Source organism: Arvicanthis niloticus, chromosome 4 (assembly GCF_011762505.2).
Source record: "Arvicanthis niloticus isolate mArvNil1 chromosome 4, mArvNil1.pat.X, whole genome shotgun sequence".
Lineage (NCBI taxonomy): Eukaryota > Metazoa > Chordata > Mammalia > Rodentia > Muridae > Arvicanthis > Arvicanthis niloticus.
The window spans coordinates 121,132,189-121,158,139 of record NC_047661.1 but is presented as its reverse complement, the minus strand read 5'-3'; the positions used below and the strand labels follow the sequence as shown (position 1 = coordinate 121,158,139).

At 41.4% G+C, this 25,951-nt stretch overlaps 1 protein-coding gene across 2 annotated transcripts in view; it reads left to right on the top strand.

Annotated features, from left to right (window-relative positions):
- The window catches only part of Clca2 (chloride channel accessory 2), a 28,326-nt gene extending 5,483 nt beyond the window's left edge, over positions 1–22,843 (top strand). The window contains exons 4-14 of one of the 2 annotated variants that reach the window (XM_034499379.2): positions 1,679–1,787; positions 2,964–3,123; positions 5,667–5,894; positions 7,282–7,515; positions 8,662–8,839; positions 9,585–9,691; positions 13,059–13,283; positions 15,375–15,645; positions 18,033–18,203; positions 20,739–20,969; positions 21,398–22,843. In XM_034499379.2, the coding sequence (XP_034355270.1) occupies positions 1,679–1,787; positions 2,964–3,123; positions 5,667–5,894; positions 7,282–7,515; positions 8,662–8,839; positions 9,585–9,691; positions 13,059–13,283; positions 15,375–15,645; positions 18,033–18,203; positions 20,739–20,969; positions 21,398–21,840 (2,357 nt within the window). In that variant the 3' untranslated portion in view covers positions 21,841–22,843. Of the gene's footprint in view, positions 1–1,678; positions 1,788–2,963; positions 3,124–5,666; positions 5,895–7,281; positions 7,516–8,661; positions 8,840–9,584; positions 9,692–13,058; positions 13,284–15,374; positions 15,646–18,032; positions 18,204–20,738; positions 20,970–21,397 lie in introns of those variants that run through there. The other variant, XM_034499380.2, reaches the window with a different exon arrangement.
- The last annotated feature ends 3,108 nt before the right edge of the window (positions 22,844–25,951 follow it).

Genomic DNA, 25,951 nt, shown 5'->3' with positions numbered 1-25,951 from the left:
GGATTGATATGTAAAATAAAAGACTGGGCTTATGATCTGCAGGAGATGAGCTGTCCATATATGTGTGTGTGTGTGTGTGTGTGTGTGTGTGTGTGTGTATAGACATATTATATACATATACATATACATATACATATATATATATATATATTAGAATAGCTAGAGGGTGTGCTCTCAGAAGACAGGCTAAGAAGGCAATATAAGACTCACAGTCAAGTCTTCTCTTCCACAGATATGTTTCTAAAGTTGTTTTCTATTAAATTTATTCCCTGGTGTTCTGTTGCATCTAATTTCAATAAAAAAAAATATTTGTAGAAAAAAAAAGAGAATAGCTAGAACTGTTTAGAGAACTGTTTGGAGCAGAAAAGATAATGAGAGAGAGAGAGAGAGAGAGAGAGAGAGAGAGAGAGAGAGAGAGAGAGAAAGATCCAGAGATCTCCAGAGACTATAACAAGAAAGAGTTGTTCGGAGATCTCCGAGACTATAACAAGAAAGACTTGTCTGGAGATCTCCAGAGAATATAACAAGAAAGACTTGTCTGGAGATCTCCAGAGAAAGCAGAGCAGAGAGAAAGCAGTCTTCGAAGCTTCAGACATGTCTTGAGCAGAACACAGGCCACCAGCTTGGGCCCACAATTTGACTTCCAGTCTTTTGTTTTCTTCACTCCCGACATCCCTTCTCTTAGAACCCCTTTCCAAGCCTAGGCTGGTCCTTGGCAATAGGATATTTTATAATAAAACTTTTAAAAATTGGATTTCCTCCCTTCTGGGTGGTAACTAGGAGGTGTGATATTCTCTGAATCTGCATATGATTTTATCAGTGCCTTTAGATTCACAAGGCAGTTGGCACATACTTTCTCTTAATACTTTCAGCTTCAGCTGTCTCCTCCCAAGATGCAAACATTGCACAACATGCCACAGCACCAGTCAGTCCAGCAAACAGTCCCTGAGTGACAGAATCTAAACTACTTCAGAAAAAAAAAAAAAAAAAGGAACATGTGCCTTGTTTTGGGAAGGGTGTTGAGCTGGAAACCTTCCATGGAGAATAATTAACTTCTGAGATGAACTTGGAAGGAAATCTAAGCTTAGAGAGGACAAGATAAACCTGTGAGGGATTTGATGGTAAGAATGAGAGTTTCCAAAAAGAAGAAGGGGTGGAAACCAGGCTAAAAGAGAAGGGAACATTGAAGCTGGAGTGGGATCCCGTGATCTCTGACCCTTCCTTCTTCCCCGGTTCCTAGGTTTCAATCATTGCTGTAGACTGGGAAATGGCCTTCAAGAGAGCCAGCAAGCGTGGGCACAGGCTAGCTAAACTTAGGAAAGCTTTAGTTGATTGCAAGAATATACTTCTTGTGTCTACACTAAGTCCTGAGCCTACTGGGCTGCATGCATGAAGCTAAGTAAGAGCTTGTTAGACAGCTTCAGAGAGAGAGAGAGAATGTGGTACTCCCCGCCACTTCTGTCAAGTGGATGAGGTCTAGCCTGCTTGGGAGCAAACGTTTTCATTCTCTCCTTCTCTGATGACAGGGATGAGGTAGGAGGGGCATGGGGAGGGCAGTGACCCAAACTTGGACTCTTTGAAGTAGAGTGTGGTGAAGTGATACTGGGTCTTCACTGATCGGCAAGGCTTGTTGCTGAGATTTCAGAAGCTCAAAAAGCTGAAAATCTCTATTCTCCAGGCAGAGTGTTTGTCCATGAGTGGGCCCATCTCCGCTGGGGTGTGTTTGATGAATATAACAAGGACAAGCCGTTCTACGTGAATGGACAGAATGAGATCCAAGTCACCAGGTCAGTGGTTCCTCTCCTATTTAAAATCACTACTGATTGAATATATTGAATATTTCAAAAACTAGAAGAAAATATTTGAGTGGAGACTTTTTTGCAGTAAGTAGCTGGACATAGTGACACATGGATATAAAGTTATAATCTGAGCTTTAGAGAGGCAGAAGCAGGAAGACAGTCACAAATTCAAGGTCACCTTTATCCACACTGTGAGTTATAGGCCAGCCAGGGCTACATAGTGAGACCTTGTCTCCAAAATTTAAAAAATAAAATGACAAATGAGAAGGTAGGTATTTTTGTCTTGATTTAATTATTGTATGACATAAAAATAAGTTAATAATGACAAGCATGTATTAGCAAGGAGTAAATTCTTTCATTGTCAATTTTAATTTTATTGAATTTTAAAGTGGACAAATGTTTATGTGCTTCAAATACGAACAGTAAAGCATAATATCCTTTGTCATCTTACTTACCACTCTCTTCATTCTGCTTCCTTTTATCACCTTTGAATAACCATCTTGATTCATTTCCTATTTACCTTGTCTCTTCAAGAAAATTCAAATAAGCACAAATATATATTTTTCTTGTTCTTTTAAAAAATAATTTCATAGTGTTCCATTGTGTAGTTATGACATAACTTACCCAATCAGTGCCCTCTTGCAAGATATGAAGATTAGTAACTACCTTGTGTGTTATGCATAGAAATCCATACATTAAAACATTTCAGAGGATTCAGAGTCACAAGGCGTTCAGTTAGTAGATACAGGCCATCCGCTTCATTCTCATATGGCACTGTTTCTCACTCACATAGCAATGTTTGAAATATTTTAATGAAGACAAAGTCTTTCCAAAGATCACCACTATGGATTCACTCTCCCTGATGTCCAGTGGAGCACTGACACAGGATGTTACTAACCTGGTCCTTCCTCCTCCAGAGTCTTTGTAAGTTGCCTTCTGCCTTGTCTCTCTCTCCGCTTGCTAAAAATTTTGGCAATGCAAGGCTCTACAATCAAATGGAGAGACTATATTTCCAAATTAACGTATTTCCTGAAGAGACAATTTAACAATATTTATGCATGTCTACTGAGCTCTAGTCCTTAAAACGAACCATTAGAGAAGATAATCCAGAAAAAACACGCATTTCTAAAGATACTCAGTCCTTAGTTTCTTGTCCACTTTCAGGTGTTCATCTGACATTAAGGGCATTTTTGTGTGTGAAAAGGGCCTTTGCCCCCACGAAGACTGCATCATTAGCAAGCTTTTTAGGGAAGGATGCACATTCCTCTACAACAGCACCCAGAATGCAACTGGATCAATAATGTTCATGCAAAGTTTACCTTCTGTAAGTATATCCTTGGGACGACAAGCTCCTGTAAGCTGCCACTTCTTTCTCAGATACATAGATGTGTCTAAGTATGTAGAAGATGGGACTATTAATTGCTGGAAGCTTGCTCCAGCTGGGGAATGGGCTGAAGTGAGATGCATCTACGGACGAAGACTAAAGACTGATGATTCCTGTGCTTATAGTCTTACTATTTGTTTCTGGCAAAACAATTAAAAACCATTTCTTAAAACTTTCTTCCTAAAAATTATTTGAATCAAATCAGGAATTCTATAAAAATCATTAATCCATCTAAACAAAATTAATTTATGGAAGTTTATCTTTATGTTGATCTTCAGGAAATCTGCCCAATAGGGGGTGAGCCAATACCCAGGGAAAATTAGACCATGTAATAGTGACAGGAAGGGCATGTCAGTAGTAAGAAGCAATCCTGGGATGAAATCTCTGAATGTCCTGGAATTCAGAGCTTTCCCATTTTAGCCAAGCAAAGCAGAGGGCCATCTTCAGAAACTTACAGCTCTGTCCTTAGCCTTTCCTATGGCTCCTGATGATTAAGAGTCATTAGCGCCTGGGATCTACTGTTCATTTACTTCTCTCTCTCTCTCTCTCTCTCTCTCTCTCTATATATATATATATATATATATATATATATATATATATATCATATATATGTATATTTATATGTATACATATACATATACATATATATATATATATATATATATATTTAAAATGTTTCCTCCAAATGATAACAAATACAGATTATTTTGAAAAGCAAAAGTCCACTTTCCAGGGAGAGTGTTCAATAAGATGACTTTTGAGGTCACAGAATGAGCTGCCATGTGTTGGCCTTCCCTCTTGGTCACCTCCTAGGAAGGGGTATGCGGTTTTCGAGAATGAAGGATGAATGACTGCACTTCTCTCACCTGAAGTTCTCTTTCCTTTGTTTTTAAAAATCTTGGACTTCAAACTTCGAAAGATAGCCAAGCTAGCCCAAGGAAGGAGCTGACCCTCAGCTTTGAAAGACAGTGAAGCTAACCCAGGGAGGAAGCTGACCTTCAGCTTCAAAAGACAGCCCAGGGAGGGAGCTGACTCTCAGTTTTGCACTTAAATGTTGTCAACTAATATTTCACATTAGCTCATAAAAGATGAGTCTGGACATCCACTTAAAAACTGATATTTAAAAGAGTATTCAGTTAGAGGATCTCTCTCTGGACAGTCTATTTTCTCTAAGAAAGATGTCACACTTATAGCCAAGCTGGCACCAGAACCTTGAACTAAGAGAGAGCAGAATGGAGGGCGTTGACTACTTCACAGATATAATGGATCCAGCCTGCATGGCTTCAGTTGTCTACCGAACTTCACAAAGACCTGAAAGTCAGTAACTGTGGATCTTCTCCCTGCTGTGCTGGGAGTGTGGTGGGCACATTTCTTTATGGAATTTTCTCCTTGTCCATGGCTAATCTTTGCTGCTTGCTTTGTAATGTTCTCCTTTCCTTCCTCTATCCCTTCCTTCATTTTGCTAACTTGTTTCCTCAGTCTGGTTTTAGTCGGTGGTAGTCATTGTTCACAAGGTGACCGTTCATATACCCTGCCTTTATCCATTGTTTTTCATTTATAACTTCCGAATCTGATTCTAATCCAGTTCTAGGTATTTGACCCATGTTGCTTGTGATTAGATACAATTTTTTTCAATCATTTGAAAAGCATACTCAAACATATATTGTCACAACAAGTTTCAAAGTCACCTTGCTGCACTCATGAGATGTAGAAAAAAAAAAATCACTAAACAGTTAACACAGGTTTGCTCCTGACCGCACCTCACTGAAAAGCTAAGCAAGTGGTACCCAGCTCCAGCTTCATCCTCTATGAACAGTGATGGGACTGGAGAACCTGTAAATGTCTTTCAAGTCTAAGCTTCTGCAACTCTATTTATAGAACTATCTCTTCTTTGTAGGACTAGATCCACTGAGAGTAGACAGCTATTGCCTTGTATTGCAAGCTGTACCTTTAAGGGGGGGGTGTGCTGGCACAGGTTGACCATTTTTAAATGAATTACAGCCAGATTTCCAAATGGGAAAATTGTTTCAGGAAATAGATTTAAGTAGTTTTGCCCTCATTCTACCCTCACAAAGATCAATATTTGAACTACATCAATACATGTTGACTAACTCATAAAATAAGACACAGTGTTACCTTAATGGGATTCCAAAGAATGGGCTGTCCAGAATAACATCTCTTAGGGTGTTTCTTTAGCACAATTTCATGGAAGGGACAGGGGAGTTGCTCTCTTTAAGACGAAAGTTATGTACACGCCTGTTCTGTTTACTTAGTGCAAACACATTTTTATGAGAGATGGCTTTCATGACCATAGGGTGCTACTACTTCAATCAAAAGGTACCCAGGGTTATTTACAAGCCTGCTGTCACTTTTGAGAAAAGGAAGCATGTGACCTTTCTTTGAGCTCTGGCCTTCTTTTACCTGCTGCCTGACTTAAATGAGAAGTATATTTTGTCTGCAAAGGCTGCCTTGTTCCTCTCCAGGTGGTTGAATTCTGTGATGAAAGTACCCACAACCAAGAAGCCCCAAACCTCCAGAATCAAGTATGTAGCCTCAGAAGCACTTGGGATGTGATCACAGATTCCTCCGACCTGAACCACAGCCTCCCTGTGCTTGGTGTTGAACTTCCAGCCCCTCCCACGTTCTCCCTCTTGCAGGCTGGTGATCGAGTGGTCTGCTTAGTGATTGATGTGTCCAGGAAGATGGCAGAGGTAAACACTGACTCCAAATGATTAAAACCCTTCTTCCCCACCACGACCCCATCAGGTTTTAACTCTTTTTATCTTCAGGGTATGATGGGGTGGGGGCACAAAGAGTTTTAAAGAGTCCAAGATATCTTATTTTCTTGAGAAATAGGTAAGATAAACTCAGGAGGCCCAGAGATTGAGATGGTGAGATACATGTTGGTACAAACTGTAACTTTTCTCCACTTTCCCCATGATGGAGATAAAAGCTACTGTGTCCCTACTTACTCCCTGCACTCTGTGAGGAAGGGAACCAAAGCCACAAAGAAGTGATGTTTTCTGTGCCCATACCAGCTAGGAACCCAACTCCAGGGAACTGGGAAGAGAGAATGTGGAACACACTCTCTCTTTCTTTCTCTCTCTGTCTCTGTCTCTGTCTCTGTCTCTGTCTCTGTCTCTGTCTCTCTCTCTCTCTCTCTCTCTCTCTCTCTCTCTCACACACACACACACACACAGAGACACACAAATAAAAGTGGCATTTTCAGGAAAATGAATGCAACTGGATATCACTACATTAAAAGAATTAAGCCATTAAAAAAATTATTAAATACGAAGGGAGAATTCAAGGTCTAGGTTTCATCTGCTCTACTAATTTTCTTCCCAGCTTGTAGGAGAAATAATATTTGGAGAGAGTCAATAAATTAAAACACTGCAAGTTTGAGGTGTCCATGAGACATTAAATTGATGATATGTCCTCAGAAATGTGAGGGGGGTTGGGGTAGCAATGGGGACAGAGGTCACAGCCATCTAAGAGCAGCCGGTCACTGAGACTCCGAATACTGCCTCCTTCCCTCCCTTCAGCGCCATCCAAAAGCACCTAATGGATTATTTGGCAGTATTATCCCAATGCTTGATTAGTGCCGGCCACATATATATTGCAGGCAATCCTCAGAGCAACTATAAAAACCAATAAACGTATTATGCTCACTTCATAGACAAAGTATCCAGCCTCAAATGGCCACCACGGCAGGGGAGGGACACAGGTGCTGCTGTAATGTCTCCTCTCACTCAAACTGAATTTTTAAAAAATCAGTTACACACCTATTTTCAATTGACATCATAGGTTGTTAAATTCTGAGCTGGAGTGAAGGGTGAGGCTATGCCAGCCTAACTGTGAACAGCTTGTTGCTCAGCACTCTTTCTTCTGTACACCCCAACACACATTTCTGAGCATATAATTAATTAATTGAAAAATACTCTGGAACTATTCCACTTTTTTTACAACTCTAAGAACTGCACAGTATCTGTAAAAAATAACAGATATTTTTACAAATTGTGTTACTTCGTTGTCATTGGCCTGGCAATGAAATGTCATTTCCTCTTTTTTTTTTCTTCTTTTCTTTTGGGGACCTAGGGAGACAGACTCCTCCGATTCCAACAAGCAGCCCAACTGTACTTGATGCAGGTTGTCGAAGCTCACACTTTTGTAGGCATTGTCACTTTTGATAGTAGAGGAGGAGAAATCCGAGCCCCGCTGCAACAAATCAACAGTGATGATGACCGGAAGCTGCTGGTTTCGTACCTGCCGACCGCTGTGTCCACTGAAGCGGAAACGAACATCTGTGCAGGGGTGAAGAAAGGCTTTGAGGTAGAGAGCCCTGAGTTCTGGTTGCCTTTACTATCTTCTCTTTCATTTTGAGTGTCAGGTTTGGGGGACTGAAGGGGTGGGTTTCTTGGTTTGGTTTGTTCATGTGTTCATGAGAAGGAGTTTGTCCTTACAGTGCAGCCATAGTGGCCTCAGCTGTGGGAGAGCAATGATGGGTGATTCCTAAAATCAGGGTTCGTTTCTTTCTCCCATTGCACTCCCTGGGCCTGACAAAGTGACCTGTCATAATTAATTAGTAACTGCTCATTGGCAGAATGAGGAAATAAATAAGGACAATGGCCGTGGCTAAGGGACTTAAGTATTATGTCCAGAGTCTTTCCGAACTGTCCCTATTTATTCTGAAGTAGCTCCAGCTGTGGCAGTTGTTTCAAGACAAAAACCATCATTTTTGGTCTCTGCCTATAGACAAACCAGATTGCAAAGATAAGAACTGAGAAGATATATAAGACAAACACTCACACGTATGTGTGGACCCACACACATGGACGCAAACACACAGTTAAGACCAGATGTGTGCCCCAGGAATGACAGGGCTGATCTAAACCAGCATGTGAGGTGTACATGTCCACCACCTGATAGACAACAAGACATCAGCTAGGACTGTTGCCACCCACAGACGACAGTTGTTCAACGCAGGCTGCCCACTGACATCAACTGCTTGAAAGGAGGTGGTGATGTAGGTCAGTGGGAGAGAGCATGCTTAGTGAGCTTCAGTCTTTAAGTTCAATCTCAGGCACAAAAACTACCAACAATAAACAAACAACAAAATAAAACCAAAACCATGATGCCTGGGCTTTATGTCTTGTGATTCTGGTGTCACTGATCTGGTGTGGCCTGGCAATGAAATTTGTAAACAGTGCCATCTAACTCTGAGGTGTAACTAAGGTTGAGAACCACTGCTCTTACTGGTCACTGGCTAGATCTTAGAGGCACGGCTCTCGTATAATAATGAACACAATGAACAGAGTGAGGTAAGGACCAATGTGGAGGTGTTCATAGAGCACAGGGGACCTTGGAGAGTCATAGGCAACACCGGGAGCCAATTGTACATGAGAAGGAACTCCTCTGTTTAGTCATGCAGTTTGAGTTACCTTTCCTTCCAAGCAACTGATGGCTATCTGTGTTCAGGTGGTTGAGAAGCAGAACGGAAGAGCCGATGGCTCTGTCATGATATTAGTGACCAGTGGAGCAGATGAACACATCGATAACTGTTTGCTCACCACGATGAGCAGTGGGTCCACCATTCATTCCATGGCCCTAGGTTCCTCTGCAGCCAGAAAAGTGGGGGAATTATCACGTCTTACAGGTAAGAATCTCCTAAGCAGGCATCTTTTAGGACATGTCCTTAAGCTATGAAACCAAGGTTATAGGTAGGGGAAAAATAGGAAAGACGTCATTTAAAAAAAAAACATAAATCATTACTAAATGTAGCTAAACTTTTCCCCAAATTTTGGATGTTTTCTCTAGAGTTGAAATTTTGTACATCCAATGAAAATTTTTATTTTTATGATTTGCTAAACCAACCTGAGAATGCATAATTTTGAGGCTAAAATCATATTGACTAGCTGCAACACATTTTAGAGTAGACACACAAGCAGCAGTGTAAGATACACACTTGCCTTTTTTCTAGATAAGGCAAAAAATAAGTTCATCTTCCATAAAAACTAATGCAACAGATTGACTGTTGAGAAGATTTATTGGGTTATTTTTTAAAAAATAGTGCTCTCAGATTATAAACACAAATACATAGCCATGCAACTACTAGCAATTTACCTAAATTATTAAGAATTCTTTTGGATCTCAGACTATTCTTTTGGTTTCCTGAGTTCTTCTGCAGTGGGCAGAGTACTAGAGCCTGAGAAAACAGCCATGAATTGAAAGTCAAAATCACCTCCTTAAGACCACATGCCTCATAGTTACATCAGATGTCATTCAAACTGAGCCAAGTACACCTCCCACTTACTCCCACTAACACAGTTTGTCAGAAAAGATTTACTCATTTATTTTTATGTATCTATCTTAATACTTGACATTCAAATTATGTATTACAGGAGGTTTAAAGTTCTTCATTCCGGATAAATTTACTTCTAATGGAATGACTGAAGCCTTCAGTAGAATTTCTTCTGGAACAGGAGATATTTTCCAGCAAAGCATACAGGTCAGAATGTCACTCTTCTGTTGCGGCCTGAGCTACCCCACGCTTGGGGGCCAAAAATGTTGAGAACCGCTCTGCCCACGTTGGGGGGGGGGTGCAAAAATGTCACGGACCACTCTGTCAGTGTCGAAACCCACACTGCCAAAAGCCTTGGTGGCTAAGTTGTTAGAGCCCACACTGCCCCAAGCTGCTCCAGTCTGCGGGTCGGGGTTCAGCAAGAGAATGGGGAGACCAGACAGAGTGTGATTCAATCCTGTTTATTCTTCAGTCTTTCTTCTTCTCCAAGTCCCAAGTCTTGAGTTCCTAGTCCCTAGTCCCTAGTCTCAAGTGCCTACTACCTGTGCCTGATACTTAATAATCATTTCTTCTGTCTGCCTCTCACCTTTTATATGTCTCACTTCTAAGCCATGCCTTTAAGTCACGCCTTTAAGTCATGCCCTTAGGTCTTGTCTCTAAATCTGATCTCTAAGTAACACCCTTAAGTCACACACCTTTAAGTCTCACACACCCAAGGGAAGATCCTGGGTATCTAAAACAAGATGTTATCAGAGTGTGATCAGTTGTTGTAGGCTATTGTAATCAAGTCGCTTGTCAGGGTATATGGCTCAAGATGGCTGCAAGCATCATAGCCGCCTTCTGTTGGCTCCCCACAGTCTTCTGTATACAGATGGAGAGTAGACCAGATGGACTGGACTATCTGCATCATGGTTATTCTTTGAATATGGAATTCTCTCTGTGTGGAAAGTTCTAAGGAGCTTCTGGGTATTCCCAGAACCAAGAACTCATGTCTGTATCGCTCATTTCCAGGAGTTATTTTCTGTAATGACTTCAGCTTTCAAGGTCCATGAAAGGACTGCTTTATGACAGAAAATGGAGCTAGGAATGGGATAGGGTGGAGTAGGGTCGATAGGGTAGGGTGGGATAGGTGGGATGGGGTGGGGACAAGGCCCAAAACAAAAATAAGAAGCTATGTTTTCATTCTTCAGTTCCGTTAACTTTTCCTCAAGCACATTGTCTCACTTTGGCTACATCACTATCTTGATAAAAAATATTATTTCATGAAGTTCTAGAAATTTCCAGATCTTTCCCCTCCCTCTTGGTGTTTGTGGGTGAGTGCATGGTTGAAGTCCTAGTTCTTGAAGTCCTGGTCCTCCTGGTTCCATCTTCTAACTAAAGGAATCACAGGCATAAGCCACTAGCCTCCATTTTTGATTGCCTCTTTAATTAGAACAAGTTATTTGATTTGGGGTACAAAAGCTTCCTCTTATCAATCTACCTTTAAAGGGGCCATTTTTTCATTCCATCTGGACATAATTGAATAATGTTTCTGTGTTTCCTCACAAATGGCTAGTAAACCAGCCAAGTTATGCTTGGTATAAACAATGAACCCAGTGAATTATTGTCAGGAAATATGTAACATGCAGATATAGATGCACAGTAAAGATGGTAATAGTCCCCTTAACTCGAAGTCAAATGAATACACCAAGACATATTGTTATCAAGTGATCAAAGGTCAAAGATAAAGTAAAACTTCATAAAACATCACATAAGGGGTTCCCAACTTGGCTGACTGAAGGCATCTAGGCAGAAACTACATAGGCCTGGAGAGATAGTCAAGGTGCTAAAGAAAAAGTTTGCCCACTACTTAGCAAAACTGAGGCTAGGCCACTAGGCCAGGCCACTCCTCCTGCTTTAACCTCCCAGATGCTGGGATTACAAACACGGACCACTGTGCTCAGCTAGCCAATTGAATTTTGACAAAAATGTTGAGAACAGGCACTGAAGAGAGAATAATTTTTTCAATAAATGTTTCTAGAAATATTGAAAATTCCCAGGCAGAAGAATGAAAGTAGCCCAGTATCAGTCACCAGTGTCAAAACCCAAGTCACAGGAATTAACATTGTCCTGGTTAAACCTGACATTGAAATCACTAGAAGATAATACGGTAGAGATATTTCAACACTTTAGGATGAACAAGAGTTTTTGCAGGGGACATGGACAGGGAAGAAGATCCCCAAAGCATGGAAAATAAAGGCTAAAATGACTGATTGGATTACATTAAACTAGAATGTTACTTAGCAAAGCAAAGCAGGAGGCGCGCACACACAGAGCCCGTGGAAGGAGGCAGGATTTGAAAGCTGGGCTCTGACAAGCAGCAGATATCCAGAGCAAATCAGGAACTCCAAAAACTACCCCAACTTTTAAAACTGGACAATAAGCTAGACGTGCAGTGCCCTCTTTTAATCCTAGCACTGGGGAGGTAAAGGCAGGAGGATCACTGTGATTTCAAGGCTGGCCTGGTCTACAGAGAAAATTCCAGGATAGTCAGGGCTATACAGAGAACCCCTGTCTCAATAAAAGAAAAAAAAAAAACAACAACAAAAAACAGCAGGACAGTAAACCCAAGAGTGGACATTACTAAAAAGGAGACATACAAATAGACAACAGGTGTATGAAAAGAGCGAATCGCTAGAGAGATGAAGTTTAAAAGCACACTGAGACAGCTAGTTGTTTCCAGAAAAATGGCTGATATGAAAAGGTGAAGAAGGAATGCTGGTGAGTCTCCACACTGTCCATGAAAGTGTGGGTGCAGCCATTAAGGAGAACACCATTAATCTCCCTCACAAAACAAAAATGCAACCACCATATTCTTTTTAAAATTCTTTTTTTAAATTTCTTACTAAAACTTGTAAAGCCTCTGGGTATCGTTATACAAATTTAAACCATTTAAACATACTAACAAAATCTTCTAGGAGCTCACTCTCATGGTGATTGGTCACGTGAAGCCAGTGCTGGTTTTTAGAACAGATAATGTGAGAGCAGCTAAATTAACTTTGAGGTGTGATGGAGGGGACTGGCAGTGTAGCCCAATGGTAGCATATTTGCCCAGTGTGCGCCAGCTCTTGACTTAATCCCCAGCATCACAGGAAACAATCAAACAGATGAATAGTGAAGCCAGGCATGGTGGCACACAGCAGCTATATATAATTCCTGTGTTTGGAGACAGGAGGATAAAGAATTGAAGGCTAGCCTGAGCTACCTGAGACCTTTTCACAAACAAAACTAATAATGCATTACACTTGCATTAGCTGTAAGAAGATAGGTTTTAACTGGTTACTTAACGCGCACTGTTTTGCTTTGATTTAAATATATACAATACAGATCTGAATTAAAAGTCTTTTACTGGGGTTGGGGATTTAACTCAGTGGTAGAGCACTTGCCTAGCAAGCGCAAGGCCCTGGGTTTGGTCCTCAGCTCTGAAAAAAAAAAAAAAAAAAGGCTTTTACTTTTGCCTCTTCATATCTTTTTGTTATAAAAGAAGGAAATGTTATGTATTTGCTAGAAACTTTCACATACATCTCTTTAACAGCTTGAAAGCATGTGCGAAACTGTGCAACCCCAGCACCGACTGACAAATACTGTGACTGTGGATAGCGCTGTGGGCAATGACACGTTTTTCCTAGTCATGTGGCAGACCGGTGGTCCTCCTGAGATTGCATTATTGGATCCTAGTGGAAGAAAATACATCACTGGTGACTTTATCATCAATCTGGCCTTTCGGACAGCCAGCCTTAAGATTCCAGGCACTGCTGAGGTCAGTATTACAACCTGTTTGTAACTAACTGCTCAGCCAAGAGTAGAGCTGAGGCCCATGCTTAGATGTGGGATGCAAAGGAGATGTGACGGCCCATCAGAACTTCATAAAACCATTTTTGTGGATGTTAAAATGTTAAGAAGAGCAACTGAACTATATCCGTGTCTGCAGCATTAAGTTCTAGATAAAACCTTGTCACACTCACAGTGTTTCTCTATAGCATTAGTAGTTTTTTGAAACCTATATCTTTCTTTACAGGAGATATCCATACAGATATAGTTTCCTAGATGTTTGGGAGCAGCTCTATAGAGACTTTATAATAAGACTAATGAAGTGTAAGGTTTTAGTATCTGCTATCTTGTACTTAGACTAAAACACCCTGGTCAGGCAAAAGCACTAGGGTTCTACTAGAACATATGTGAGGACAGGAAGAAGAAGCTCCCTAAGGGATGAGGGGCATCCTCCTGGAAAGACGGGAGACAGTGAAGCCTGGCAGTGGGGATGGCATCCTGGACAGATGAACTAGAACGTCAGGAAGCTCAAAGACAAGGCAGGGCTGTTGGCAATAACATGGACGAACTGGAGCAGAGTGGACTGAGGGAGGGAATAAGCAAGTGATGGAAGGAGAGGTGACCAAAGGGCCCTGTAGATAAGCAGCAAGGGCTGTTCAAGGCAGCACAGAGAGTAAGGGACCGGACCTTGAGGGTAAAGCAAGCCCTGGAGGCTGGGAGCCGACACAGGAATCCCTCAGATCTGATGGACTTAAAAGCACTCCTCTTATCTGCCTAGTCCCATAATTTTTTTAAGTCAGGACCTTGCCATGTTGCCCAGGTTGGTCTCAAACTTCCAGACTCAAGCGATTCTCCCACTTCATCTTCCCAAGTTGCCACACAGGTCTGCTACCTGGCCCAGATTGGCAGTAACCTCTTCACTGGATTCTGAGCTGGTAACCTCCAATCCTCCCCTCAGCCCCTTGAGCCGACCCTTCTGAAGTCTGCATCCTGCTCTGAACTCTGTGGCACTTTCAAGATGAAATGCTAACAGTTATGGTTGCTACTGGACCATTTATGTCTGGCTTCTGCCCCACCTCATACCTTTCTCCAAAGTACCCCTTTCTCTGTTCCTACTGAACTTCTCTGCTTCTCACATAAGGGCCAGGGATGCTGCCTTTGTTTTGCTCTCTTGCCTGACTCCTTCATCTGGATTAGAAACACCAAAGAGAACATTTTTGATCTGGAGGTTCCTGCTATCAGTTCAAAGCAAGACAGTGAGAGGTGACTCAGGGAGGCTCAACCACTTCCATGGAGGAAGGTTGGACAGAGTGTGGTGGCAACCATAGTACCCTCCCTGAGTCCCACTGTGGCCGGCTGCATTTCTGCTGATTATTTTTTGTTATTTCCAGGAATTAAACAGGAACAGCTGAAAAGTTCTTAAAAGGAGATGTGGATAGCTCAGTCAAAAGGGAACACTCTATTACGCAACGTCTTAGTCTTTTTCCCCCAAAATTTCTTATTTGTACTGTTTATTCCAGGTAGCCTGTATAAACAGGAGGATGACATAAAGCAGAATTTATAAAAATTACTCCGCATAGACAGTGTTCAGTTTATATACTGACCTGTTTATAATGGTAGGTTATATACTCTAGGCCTGCGGGTACATTTTTGTTTTTTGAGATTTGGGGGGCCGGAGAGGCAGGAAGCAAAGGAAGAATGTTGTTAAATTAGCCCAGGGTGTCTATGAATACCACAATGGCATTTTAATTTATATAATTTTGTCAATTCTAACAATGAATTAAAGTATTTAATTTTCTTTTGGGCAAAGGAGCCCATATTAATCAAAGTCCTTTGACAGTGTGCACATTTGCAGTGATTTTCTAAATCTGGGAGTCAAAACGTTTCCTGACTGCTTCATGTAAACCGAGATGTATTTACCCCTACACCTGCCTAACAGTCAAAGTGGCTGGCTAGAGGTCACGTAGCTAAGAGTAGCTTTCCTAACACCTTTACTTGCATTAAAAAAAAAAATGCAGCATGAATGAAGTGTTGATTTTTTTTTCTTCACACTTGACAAAAACAATGCCTTATTTTGCAGCACGGACACTGGACTTATACATTGAACAACACCCACCATTCTCCTCAAACTCTGAAAGTGACAGTGGCCTCCCGTGCCTCCAGCCTGGCCATGTCCCCAGCCACTGTGGAAGCCTTTGTGGAAACAGATAGCACCTATTTCCCTCAGCCAGTGATAATTTATGCGAGTGTGAGGAAGGGTCTGTATCCCATTTTCAACGCCACCGTGGTGGCGACAGTTGAGCCGAAGTCTGGAGATCCCATTGTGCTGCAACTTTTGGATGAAGGAGCAGGTAAGGAGTAGCATGCTGTCACACTGTGATGAGGTTGTAGAGGTGTTAATAGTCCTGGGGAAATTCTTTGAGTCCAACTGCTTTCCATCATCAATCTTATCAGATTCCTGAGCAAGTGTTTGAAGGGGACCCTAGCTACTCATATGAACCTTGATCAAAGACTGGTCCTCTTCTGTGGGGAACTTGCCCAAGTTCCACAATGCTTCCGCTGAACATGTATCTTTGGGAAGAATGCACATAAAGTGACAAGGGAAGAAGGGGACTTCTGCCCATTTCATAGACATAAAACTGAGGCTCAGAGGCACCCAGCTTCAAAGCTCTCCTGGTAAAGATCCATAACTTAAATCCAAGTTCCCTGACTCCCTAGACAAAGCTCTGTCCCGTTTCTTTCTGCATCAGTGATTAGAAGAGTGACTACAGAGACTGTAAAGATAGGCCGTCTAAATGCCACTAAATGCCAAGGTTTGGTTTTCTTGCCACCCACAAAAAAACAATAACTATCTAAGTCTTCATGGGTGACATGGTTACTACTTGTTTTATGTAAACATGGGTAATATGGTTACTTCCTGGGCAACATGCTAACCACTTATTTTACATAAACAGACCTCCAGTTTTCTCATGCTGCAGAGCCTCTCCATTATAGCAGGGACAGCTGGCTTCAGAGCACTTTAATAATAACACGTGGAGCTAGAGGTGTAATGTGAGAACTGGAATGATCTTGAGGATATGACAGGCTGCTTGCCCAGTGTGACGAACTGCCTTAAAAGCACTGTTGTTCTGGGGTCTAGATCTTTCTGCTCTAAGCCACAGACTTGACTTGAAATTTTGCTGCCTTCTGAGAGTTGCAATGAAAGGAAGGAAGCCAGCACTGAACAGGCTTCAGAATGTGTCCTAGAGCAAGGGACAGTGGGCAGGAATCAGTCTGCTAAGTGAAACTCAGGGAACACCTTCCTCTCTAACTGGCAGTTGAGCGTGTCCTCCAATGAGGAAACCAGCTAGCTCCACGCCATTTTACGAACTACCAAAGCATATATGTACACTTGAATTCATATTTTGGAGACATATTTTATTTCAAAAGTGTAGATAAATATGAGCATATGACAATAATCTTAAGAATGTGCTTTGTTTTTATAGAAACTATTATTAGCTTTTTAGTAGAAAATAGATAGGCTCATAAGAATGGAAGTTTTCAAGGTGACCTTTAAGTGTTATCACTGAAATAGGCAGGGGCCATCCGCCTTCAGGTGAGGCTGTGTGCATTCAGAGTGATGGAGTCACAGGTTATTAGTCTATGGAAGACAACCTTACAGAAAGTAAGCAGTCCCAGGAAGAAACTATGATACTGTCATATTTTAAACCTCGCAATAATATCAAAAGTAGCTACAGTAACATACACCATATGGAAATAATGTTGCATGGGTGGCGGTATCTATGTCATCCTTCACAGGCCTACAGAGAGACAATCTGCAGGAGACAAGAAGGCCATTTGGTTCAAATTTCAACGTCTGACACAGGTTGTTTATTTTAAGTATATTTAAGCTCAGAGAAATTTGATAAAAACTTCTGGTGATCATTAACTCAAAGCCACAGGCCCAGCAAAGCATACATAAATCTCTTGGAGGAACAAAGTAAAGCCTACACTGAAACTCTTTGAAGGCACATGGGATATTTCCATAATAAAAGGTTCTATAAACAGACTGAGAAAAGCAAGCTTATGATGAAGGTTTGAGGGAGGATCTGCTGAGATCTCTGGCCACTCAGAAAGCACAAGTGTCACCAGGCTACAAGGCACTTCTGCTCCTAGCCATCAGGGTGGAGAACAGGTCTACATTCCTTCCCTTGAAGGATCACCACGTGTGCTTAACACCTCAAGTTTTTCTTGTGCTTCTCTCTGGGAGCAAAGAGCTTTGTGTGCTCTGGTCCCAAAGGAGGAGTTGGAGAAGGGACTGAAGGAGCTAAAAGGGTTTGCAGCCCCATGGGGGAAGCGACAGTGCCAACCGGCCACACACACACCCGGAGCTCCCGGGGACTAGACCACCAACCAGAGTACACATGGAAGGATCCATTGCTCCATCAGGGGATGGCATTGTTGGACATCAGTGGGAAGAGCAGCCCTTGGTCCTGTGGGGGTTTAATGCCACAGTGTAGGGGAATGCCAGGGCAGGAAGGCAGGAGTGGGTGTGTGGGTGAGGGAGCACCCTCATAGAGACAGGGGGAGGAGGGAAGGGATAGGGGTTTCTGAAAGGGAGACTTGGAAAGGGGATAACAATTGAAATGTAAATAAAGAAAATTTTGAAAACAGAAACAAATGTTTTAATAACTCATTAAATAGTAGCAATCAACTGTGATGACATATTAATGCTGAATTTTTGTCTATACACACACAGGTGCTGATGTTATAAGAAATGATGGAATTTACTCCAGGTACTTTTCCTCCTTTGCTGTAAGTGGTAGCTATAGCTGGACAGTGCATGTCCATCACTCTCCCAGCATAAGCACCCTAGCCCACCCTGTCCCAGGAAACCATGCTATGTATGTGCCAGGTTACATAACGAATGGTAAGAACCATTTGCACTGCAAATGTGCATAATATTGTTTCATGTACGTGTTGGTGATGTGTGTGTGTGTGTGTGTGTGTGCAATGGGCAGACGGAGATGGACGGGGAGAGTAGAGAAAGAGGAGAAGGAGAGACAAAGTGGCAGAGCCAGGACTGAGGGAGGTGGAGAGGAAAAGAGAGAGGACTGAGAGAGACATGAATTTCCAAGACACACTTGGGTCTGTGGCAACTGTTCAGTGGTGGTGTACTTGCCTGGCATGCACTCAGATTCCATCCCACCCACCCACCCACCCCCACGCACACAATTATACTCCAGCCACTATTGACTGAATCTTCAATTCTAAATGGTTTGTGGTAGAGAATTACAGAAAGTAGGTGTTTCCTATAGTTTGATCCTCTTACTGTTTTAATAATTTATTTTGAATCCTGTCTTGTGGTTATTTATTTGTGATAACTAACACACAAAGAGATTCCTTACAATTTATTTGGTCCCACACTTCCTTTATAGAGATTTAGGCAGCAGCAAAAAGTGGAAAGTGTTGTGCAAACAGCCCCAGTGATGCAAACAGCCCCCAGTGATGGGAAAAGAAGAGTTCCCAAATAAACATGAACTTGGCTGTTACAGACACTGAGCAGAAGCTCTGCTTCCCTTCCTATAAAAATGCCAAATAGTAGGAGAGTTACATTCTCTTTATAGAAAAACATAATTTTAGTTCCTGTTAGGAAGCAATAACTAAAATAAAACAGAAATCGCATGTATGGTGCTGTCTCTAAAAATAATCTCTCGGATCCTTTTTAATCATTTTTATTTCTAAAAATAGAAAAATTTTGAGACTAGCTCTCTCTCTCCCTTTTGATAGCTTTAATTTGTTTTAGTTTGGTTTTGTTGTTTGTTTATTTGTTTGGTGCTGGAAAAGACACCCAAAGATTTGTGCCTACTGGGAATGCACTCCCTGGATGAGCCACTCCCACCTCTCCGTGCCTCTCTTCTAACTTCTGGAGCCCTACTGCCTGTATCTGAAACCCAGCTCACCCATTTGCAATGTAACGTGGAGCAAGTTACTTAGCTCTGCATTCTCTGTTTGACCATCAGTAAATGTATGGCAAAGCATAAGCACCCTAGCATTTCCTTGCCAGGGGAATTAAGTATTTGATATAGCAAGATATTCAAAATACCTGGCCACAGTAGGCAGCTAGTGAATACCACTTATTATAGTTAAAAAAAAATCATTAGATAGTTTCATTAATCCACATGATTTTTATATTTATATGCCCATAACCTCCAAATTCATAATTTTAAATTAATAAATCTAGTTTAAACCTTTTACATCTTAAGATCCATCTCAACTAATTCTATTTTAGAGGAATCATAAACCTTATAACCTAATTTTTGGTCTGGCTCTTTGGTCGTCTTCTTCTATCAAACTATCAGTTAGAAACTATTTTAGGAACTACACTATTAAAATATTTGTTTTTCATTGTCTGTGTACATGCCAAGGCAAGTGTGTGGAGCTCAGAGGACAACTTGTCAAAACTGGTTCTCTTTCCACCACACGGGTGGAGGGGCTCAACCTTTCTTTCACCATTTCACATTCAAATCTATTACCAATTTGTGTCTGCACAATAATTGATAATAATTGCTATTATTATCAAATTATCAAATTATATTGCTATTATCAAATTATATTGCTATTATTCATTGAACTATCCTTTCTTACCTCCCCCTGAAGTCACCACTGACGGCTGCCCTCATCTTCCCCCATGGTGACTACTGGATGACTCTTTTTAAATGGCTTCCTACTTACTGGCATTTGATCCATTTTCTAAGGACCTGTCAGAAAGCAAAGCGATGAATCTTGTCACTTCTTGCTCCTCACCACACTGGGATTAAAATCTACACTGATCCCTGAGGTCAGTTATTACCTGCTCTCGTATCTCATCTCAAAGTCTTCTACTTTCTGTTTGTAGTGCTGGAGAGTAAACCCCAGGGCGCCATGTCTTCTAGGCAAACGCGTAACTTCTGATCTGGTTACAACCACCCACTTTTTAGCTTAGTCTCTCTCTAACATGCAACTCTTCTGAGCCTAGGTTTTCATGCAAGCTGCTCTCTTTCTCCAGGATTTCTTCCTTCATGTCTTACCTCCACCTCAGCCCAAAGACACTTAAATGTTACTGCCTCAGGACCACCCTACATGGTGTGATCTTGTTACTGCCTCAGTCCCACCCTATATGGTGTAAGCTTGCACAGCACCCTGCTTCTTATTATTCTAGATTAGCCACACTTTACAAATATCTATTTACTGATAGGACTGCCACTTATATCATGACTGATATAAATCTTGTGAGGGAGGATGTTTGGTCTGATTCAGCACAGCGACGTGTCTCCGACCAACCAATATGTATGGAGGGAACAAACGGATGAATGAATGCATTGTTGACTAACTAAACTCAGTTGTTCTAATGCTGTCTCAACAATCTGTCAAAACTGTTCAGGAAATTTTTAATTTGTTATTTGGCTTTTTCTTTGTGCTCCAGATAATATTCAAATGAACGCCCCCAAAACATCAGGCCGCAGACCTGTGAAGGAGAGGTGGGGCTTCAATCGAGTGAGCTCTGGAGGTTCCTTCTCAGTGCTGGGAGTCCCAGATGGCCCCCACCCTGACGCATTTCCACCATGCAAAATTACTGACCTAGAAGCCGTGAAAGTGGAAGACGATGTGATCCTCTCTTGGACGGCACCTGGGGAAGACTTCGATCAGGGACAGAGTAAGCTTGCTGATGTCGTTTCCTAAGTACCTTTCCATAGACAGTATTTCTCTTTCATGTGTGTGTGTGTGTGTGTGTGTGTGTGGTCATGTTTTTATTGTTTTCCTTATTAACTTTCCAAACAGCTTCACTAGTTAAAGCAAGAACAGGAGACAGCTCAAATAACCCAACATGAAGTTTACATAATTACTTGAAGGGAGGGTGACATCTTCATTATGTTGATTCTTGCTTTCAAAAAATATCAAGTCCTTCTGGCTCAGGTTTTAGCACGAGTCTTTACATTGCACTTGGTATTCCATGCTTTTTCACACATATGTTCCTTGACAGTTTGACTTCTTGAGGCTATTTTTCATTACTAATTTATTCAACCAACTGAAAAACTTACACAAAGTGACCGTATTTTCCTGTGTGTATTTTTTTAATTTCAGCTACAAGCTATGAAATAAGAATGAGCAAAAGCCTGCAGAGTATTCGGGATGACTTTGACAATGCCTTCCTGGTGAACTCCTCAGAGCTAATTCCTCAGCATGCTGGCACCAGGGAGACATTTACATTCTCACTCAAGCTTGTCACCCATGAACTTGGTCACAAACCTGATGAAGATGCACAAGAAACCAACATAGTGTATGTGGCCCTGAGAGCCATGGATCGAAGCTCCCTCAGGTCGGCTGTGTCAAACATTGCCCTGGTATCAACGTCTCTTTCCCCAAACTCTGCTCCTGTAGTGAGCAGAGATAATCTGATCCTGAAAGGAGTTTTAACAGTAGTAGGTTTGATATCAATCCTTTGCCTTATTATGGTTGTAGCACACTGTACTTTAAACAGAAAAAAGAGAGCATCAAGGAAAGAGAATGAGACAAAATTTCTATGAACAAACAGACACAGTACCTTCCTTCTTAGATGTGATGACCATGGCCTTTACATCCACAAAATAAAATGCCAACAAAATCAAATTAACCTCAACATAGGGACTTTTACATATCAGATAGATGATGATCCTTCCCCACACTTCCACACAAAAATATCACCAACTTTTAATACTCATTTTGGGAAAGGGTTAGAAAACAGTGTAAGGTTCCAGTTATAGAAAAATAATAAAATATATTGCTCAAGGTAATGGCTTGAAAGGCAAGGTAAGGACAAAATCAAATCGGAGTCAGGAAAAGCTTGTTTTATTGAAGTTGAATGTTGGCTCTGAGTTAGACAGTGTAACTATATGAAGCAAATGTGTTACTTTGATAAATTTCTCATCTCTGCTTATCTGTGCAGAGCAGGACACGTGTTTATAACTGACAACCAAGCTGCTTTATAGATGAGGCCCCACTACAGGGTTCTTTACATCTTGTCCTTTCTTTGGTTAAATTCACTGTGGCTCATATACCGCCACTAATGCTTGGACAGGTCTTTTCTCATCATGAGAGGAGACCTTAGAATGGGGTTGCTGTCCTTGCGCCTTGGATACTGATCTGAAACAGTGGCCCCCTGAGTTTATTGTTCATAAGATTTTAGTGCCACCGAAACAGCTAAGTTATTGCCTTGGAAATAATTGAATAAAAATGGTTACCACTCCCATGAGGTTTTAAGTAAAAGGTAAAAGACATTATTCTGAAATAATTTTGATATATACACCATATAGTTTTATTCTATCTCAAACAAGAAGTCATGGATGGAAAGGTATTTAGAAGCAACTAGCAAATTCTGTCGTGGTTAAATAAGTATTCTCAATCTCTTCTTCATCAAGGACACAGAGAGAAGATGGCACAGAAAATATGGAAATAAAAACCATCTAATGTCACTTTCTCCTTTTAAAAATTGTTATTTAGTAGTAATATGTCATTTCTAAATTCAAGAACTTATTGAATAAATATGTTACAAATGAAGGCTTGGCTTTATAACCAGGATCAATTGAGAATGATTTTGTCACGTTTGGGGGACATGTTGTCTGGGAAGTGTGGGACCTGGTAAAAAGAAAGAAAGAAAGAAAGAAAGAAAGAAAGAAAGAAAGAAAGAAAGAAAAAAAGAAAGAAAGAAAGGACATGAAGCCAGAGTCAGAGATTGAGCAAAGTAGGAGAAAGCAGCCAGGGATTCTCTTTGCCCCAGCTGCCTCCCTGCAATCTCTGTAGCTGTGCAAGGCTGCCATTAGCATCTACGTTGTCCAGAGCCACTTAGGCTAAGTATCATAAGCTGAGATCTGACTCCTGCCTGTGTAGCCGCTACACCCAATAGCCAGGACTTTGCTTCTTTACAGCTTCAGTTGTTTGTGAGCCACCATGTGGGTGCTTAGAATTGAACTCTGGACCTCTGGAAGAACAGCCAGTGTTCTTAACCGCTGAGCCATCTCTCCAGCTCTTCTCCACAGCTTTCAATAGGGCTGGTGAAATTCAGAGATGGGACTGTAAGTAAGGGGTTCAAGTTCTTGATGATTTTTCTTATTTTGCAGACAGAATGACAGAGAACAGGGTAGAATTCACGGCTCTGTGCTGACGGTTAACAGCTGTGTGAATGTCGAGTTATGTTATCCATTCCCTGTGCTATTTAAGAAGGCATTGAAGGATGCCAGAGAATGCTTAACTCTTCCACCATCCATTAGCAAGAGAGAGCCACTTGTAGTGTTTGATGCATGCTTGAATCCCAACATCCAAGAGACAGTGGCAGGAGGGTAGAGAATTGAGGCCAGACTGGACCATACAGCAAGAATCTGTTTCAGGAAATTAAAAAATAAGAAAAATAAAGAATAAAAGAAGTCCCCTGCTTTCTTGTTTTTCTCCCCCATCTTGTGAGAGCAGATTTGACTTCAGTCTAGAAGTCCTTAAAGTAGTAGAGTTAAAGTAAAGAACATCAAAGACATAAAATCACAACACATCCAGGGCAGAATGACCTCACAAAGTGAGGAGGGTAAATGCTACTCAGTGTCGTGGGGGCCTAAAGGCAGAGGAAGCATGAAAGATGCAGTAAACAGGGAGAAACAGTGAATTAGAGATCCCAGCAGCCAATCAAACAGAGTGTGCTAAAGTTCCTGTTGATTATTAGTAAATAAAAAAGAAAGGAGGAAAGAAAGAAAGAAAGAAAGAAAGAAAGAAAGAAAGAAAGAAGGAAGGAAGGAAGGAAGGAAGGAAGGAAGGAAGGAAGGAAAAGAAACAGAAATTTGGGACAGGAAGTACGAGGAGGCACTCAGTGTTACTCACCTGTCATGTACCACGTGACTAATGACATCATCAGAGTTGACCTGAGATTCTAAGACAAGGGGAAAATATGAGCTAGACACTCAGTTACCTGAAGGGGCCAGGGAGGTCTGAGAAATGAAAGTAATACAGGCAAACAGCCTAGCTTTAAAGGCCAGAATGGTAATGCCTAGACCATAATGGGACTGTGATCTAGAGAGCAAAGGCTTCCCAAGTCTTGCCCAGTTTTTAGTCCGAGCAAAGAAAGATTAAATTTCAATGAACAACAGAAAAAGGTAGTCCTTTTATAGACCACAGACAGAGCATATGCTGAGGAACTGAGAAGGCCAGTACTAAGCAGGGACTGTCACAACTACGTGTTAATATCAGAAAGATCCACCCCCCCCCACCCGACCAAGATTCATCTGCTTTTGCTTGTCTGCTGTTAAAATATACTTATTCTAAGAAGTATTGAACCTGGTGCTGTAGCAAAATTTAGATCCAGTGGCACTAATAGGCGAAGTTGTTCCTTTTGAACTGATTTTCTTGCTGGCAACAATTAAAGCTGTAGACAAAATATGAAACAAGATTCGAGAAGACACAGGACCCTAACATAAGCAGGCAGAAAGCAGAGAATCTGTATCATATCCATGGGGAGGTCACTGAGGTAAGATCGGATTTTAACCAGCTCTCCTTTCCGGAAGACTCTCCCTGTTTGTTTGAAACATTAGACAGAGCTTGAGCAGAAAGCGACACTTGTATGGGGTGAACGAGCGGGGCATTCAGAAGACAAATAGGAAATTCACAAGCTGAAGTAGTGAAAGCAGATGTCACAGGGGCACGTCCACCCTTTCCATGTTACAAGGGAAGTTTTTTGAAGAAAAAATAGCTGAAAGTCAAAAAGAGCTGGATAAATACTTAGCTACTGCCTCATTCCCGGGGAAAGTGCATCTACTTGAGAAAGGCAGTTGTCGTAGGACCAAGTGGGGCCACCTCTATGTAAACGCTGCCCCCCCCCCCAGGAGGACCTAACTGAGAACTGCTTGAGAGACTAAGGATTGCTGATGCGTACAATGCCAGCCAATCAGGAACTGCTGTTTAGAAGAGATGCTTTCTTGGGACCAATGGAAGCATGGGTGGAGGCTATTAAAGGAGCTTGGAGCAGTGCTCAGATGAGCTTGCTGTGGCACTTCTTACCTGCGCCTGGAGTCTGTGTCACTGACTCTGCAGCAACTTGCTCCCAACCTTCAAAGGCAGGTAGGGTTGGGTAGAGAGCTGTCCAGGCCACAGGCAGCAGGTGGTAAGCTCACTGAGTTTTCTCTGACCACAGTAGAGACCATGTGACCTAACTAAACTTTATCTCAAAACCTGTAGCCACTCAGAAAAGCCTGAGACCAAGTCCTCCTAAAATCAAGAATTCTAATAATTAAACTACTGCTAGAATAGAACTCAGAAAATAATACACACAATCCTGTATGGAAAAAAAAAAACCGCAAAGTATACCTGTAAGGGGTAAATCTGTTGGTGGAAGTAAACAGTTAAACAATTATCCAGATCTGGAAACAGATGATAATGACATAACAACTATTATAATGATACACTACAGGAAAAAAAATTGAGAACATTTTCAAACTTTTATAAAGAAAACAGTTGTAACCCTAAAAAGTATCATCAGGGAGCTCCTACGGCTGATAAATGCTTTTAGCAAAGTAGCTGGATACAAAATCAACTTAGAAAAATCCGTAGCCCTCTTATATACAAATGGCAAATGGACTAAGAAAGAAATCATGAAAACAACACCTTTCACTATAGCCTCAGATA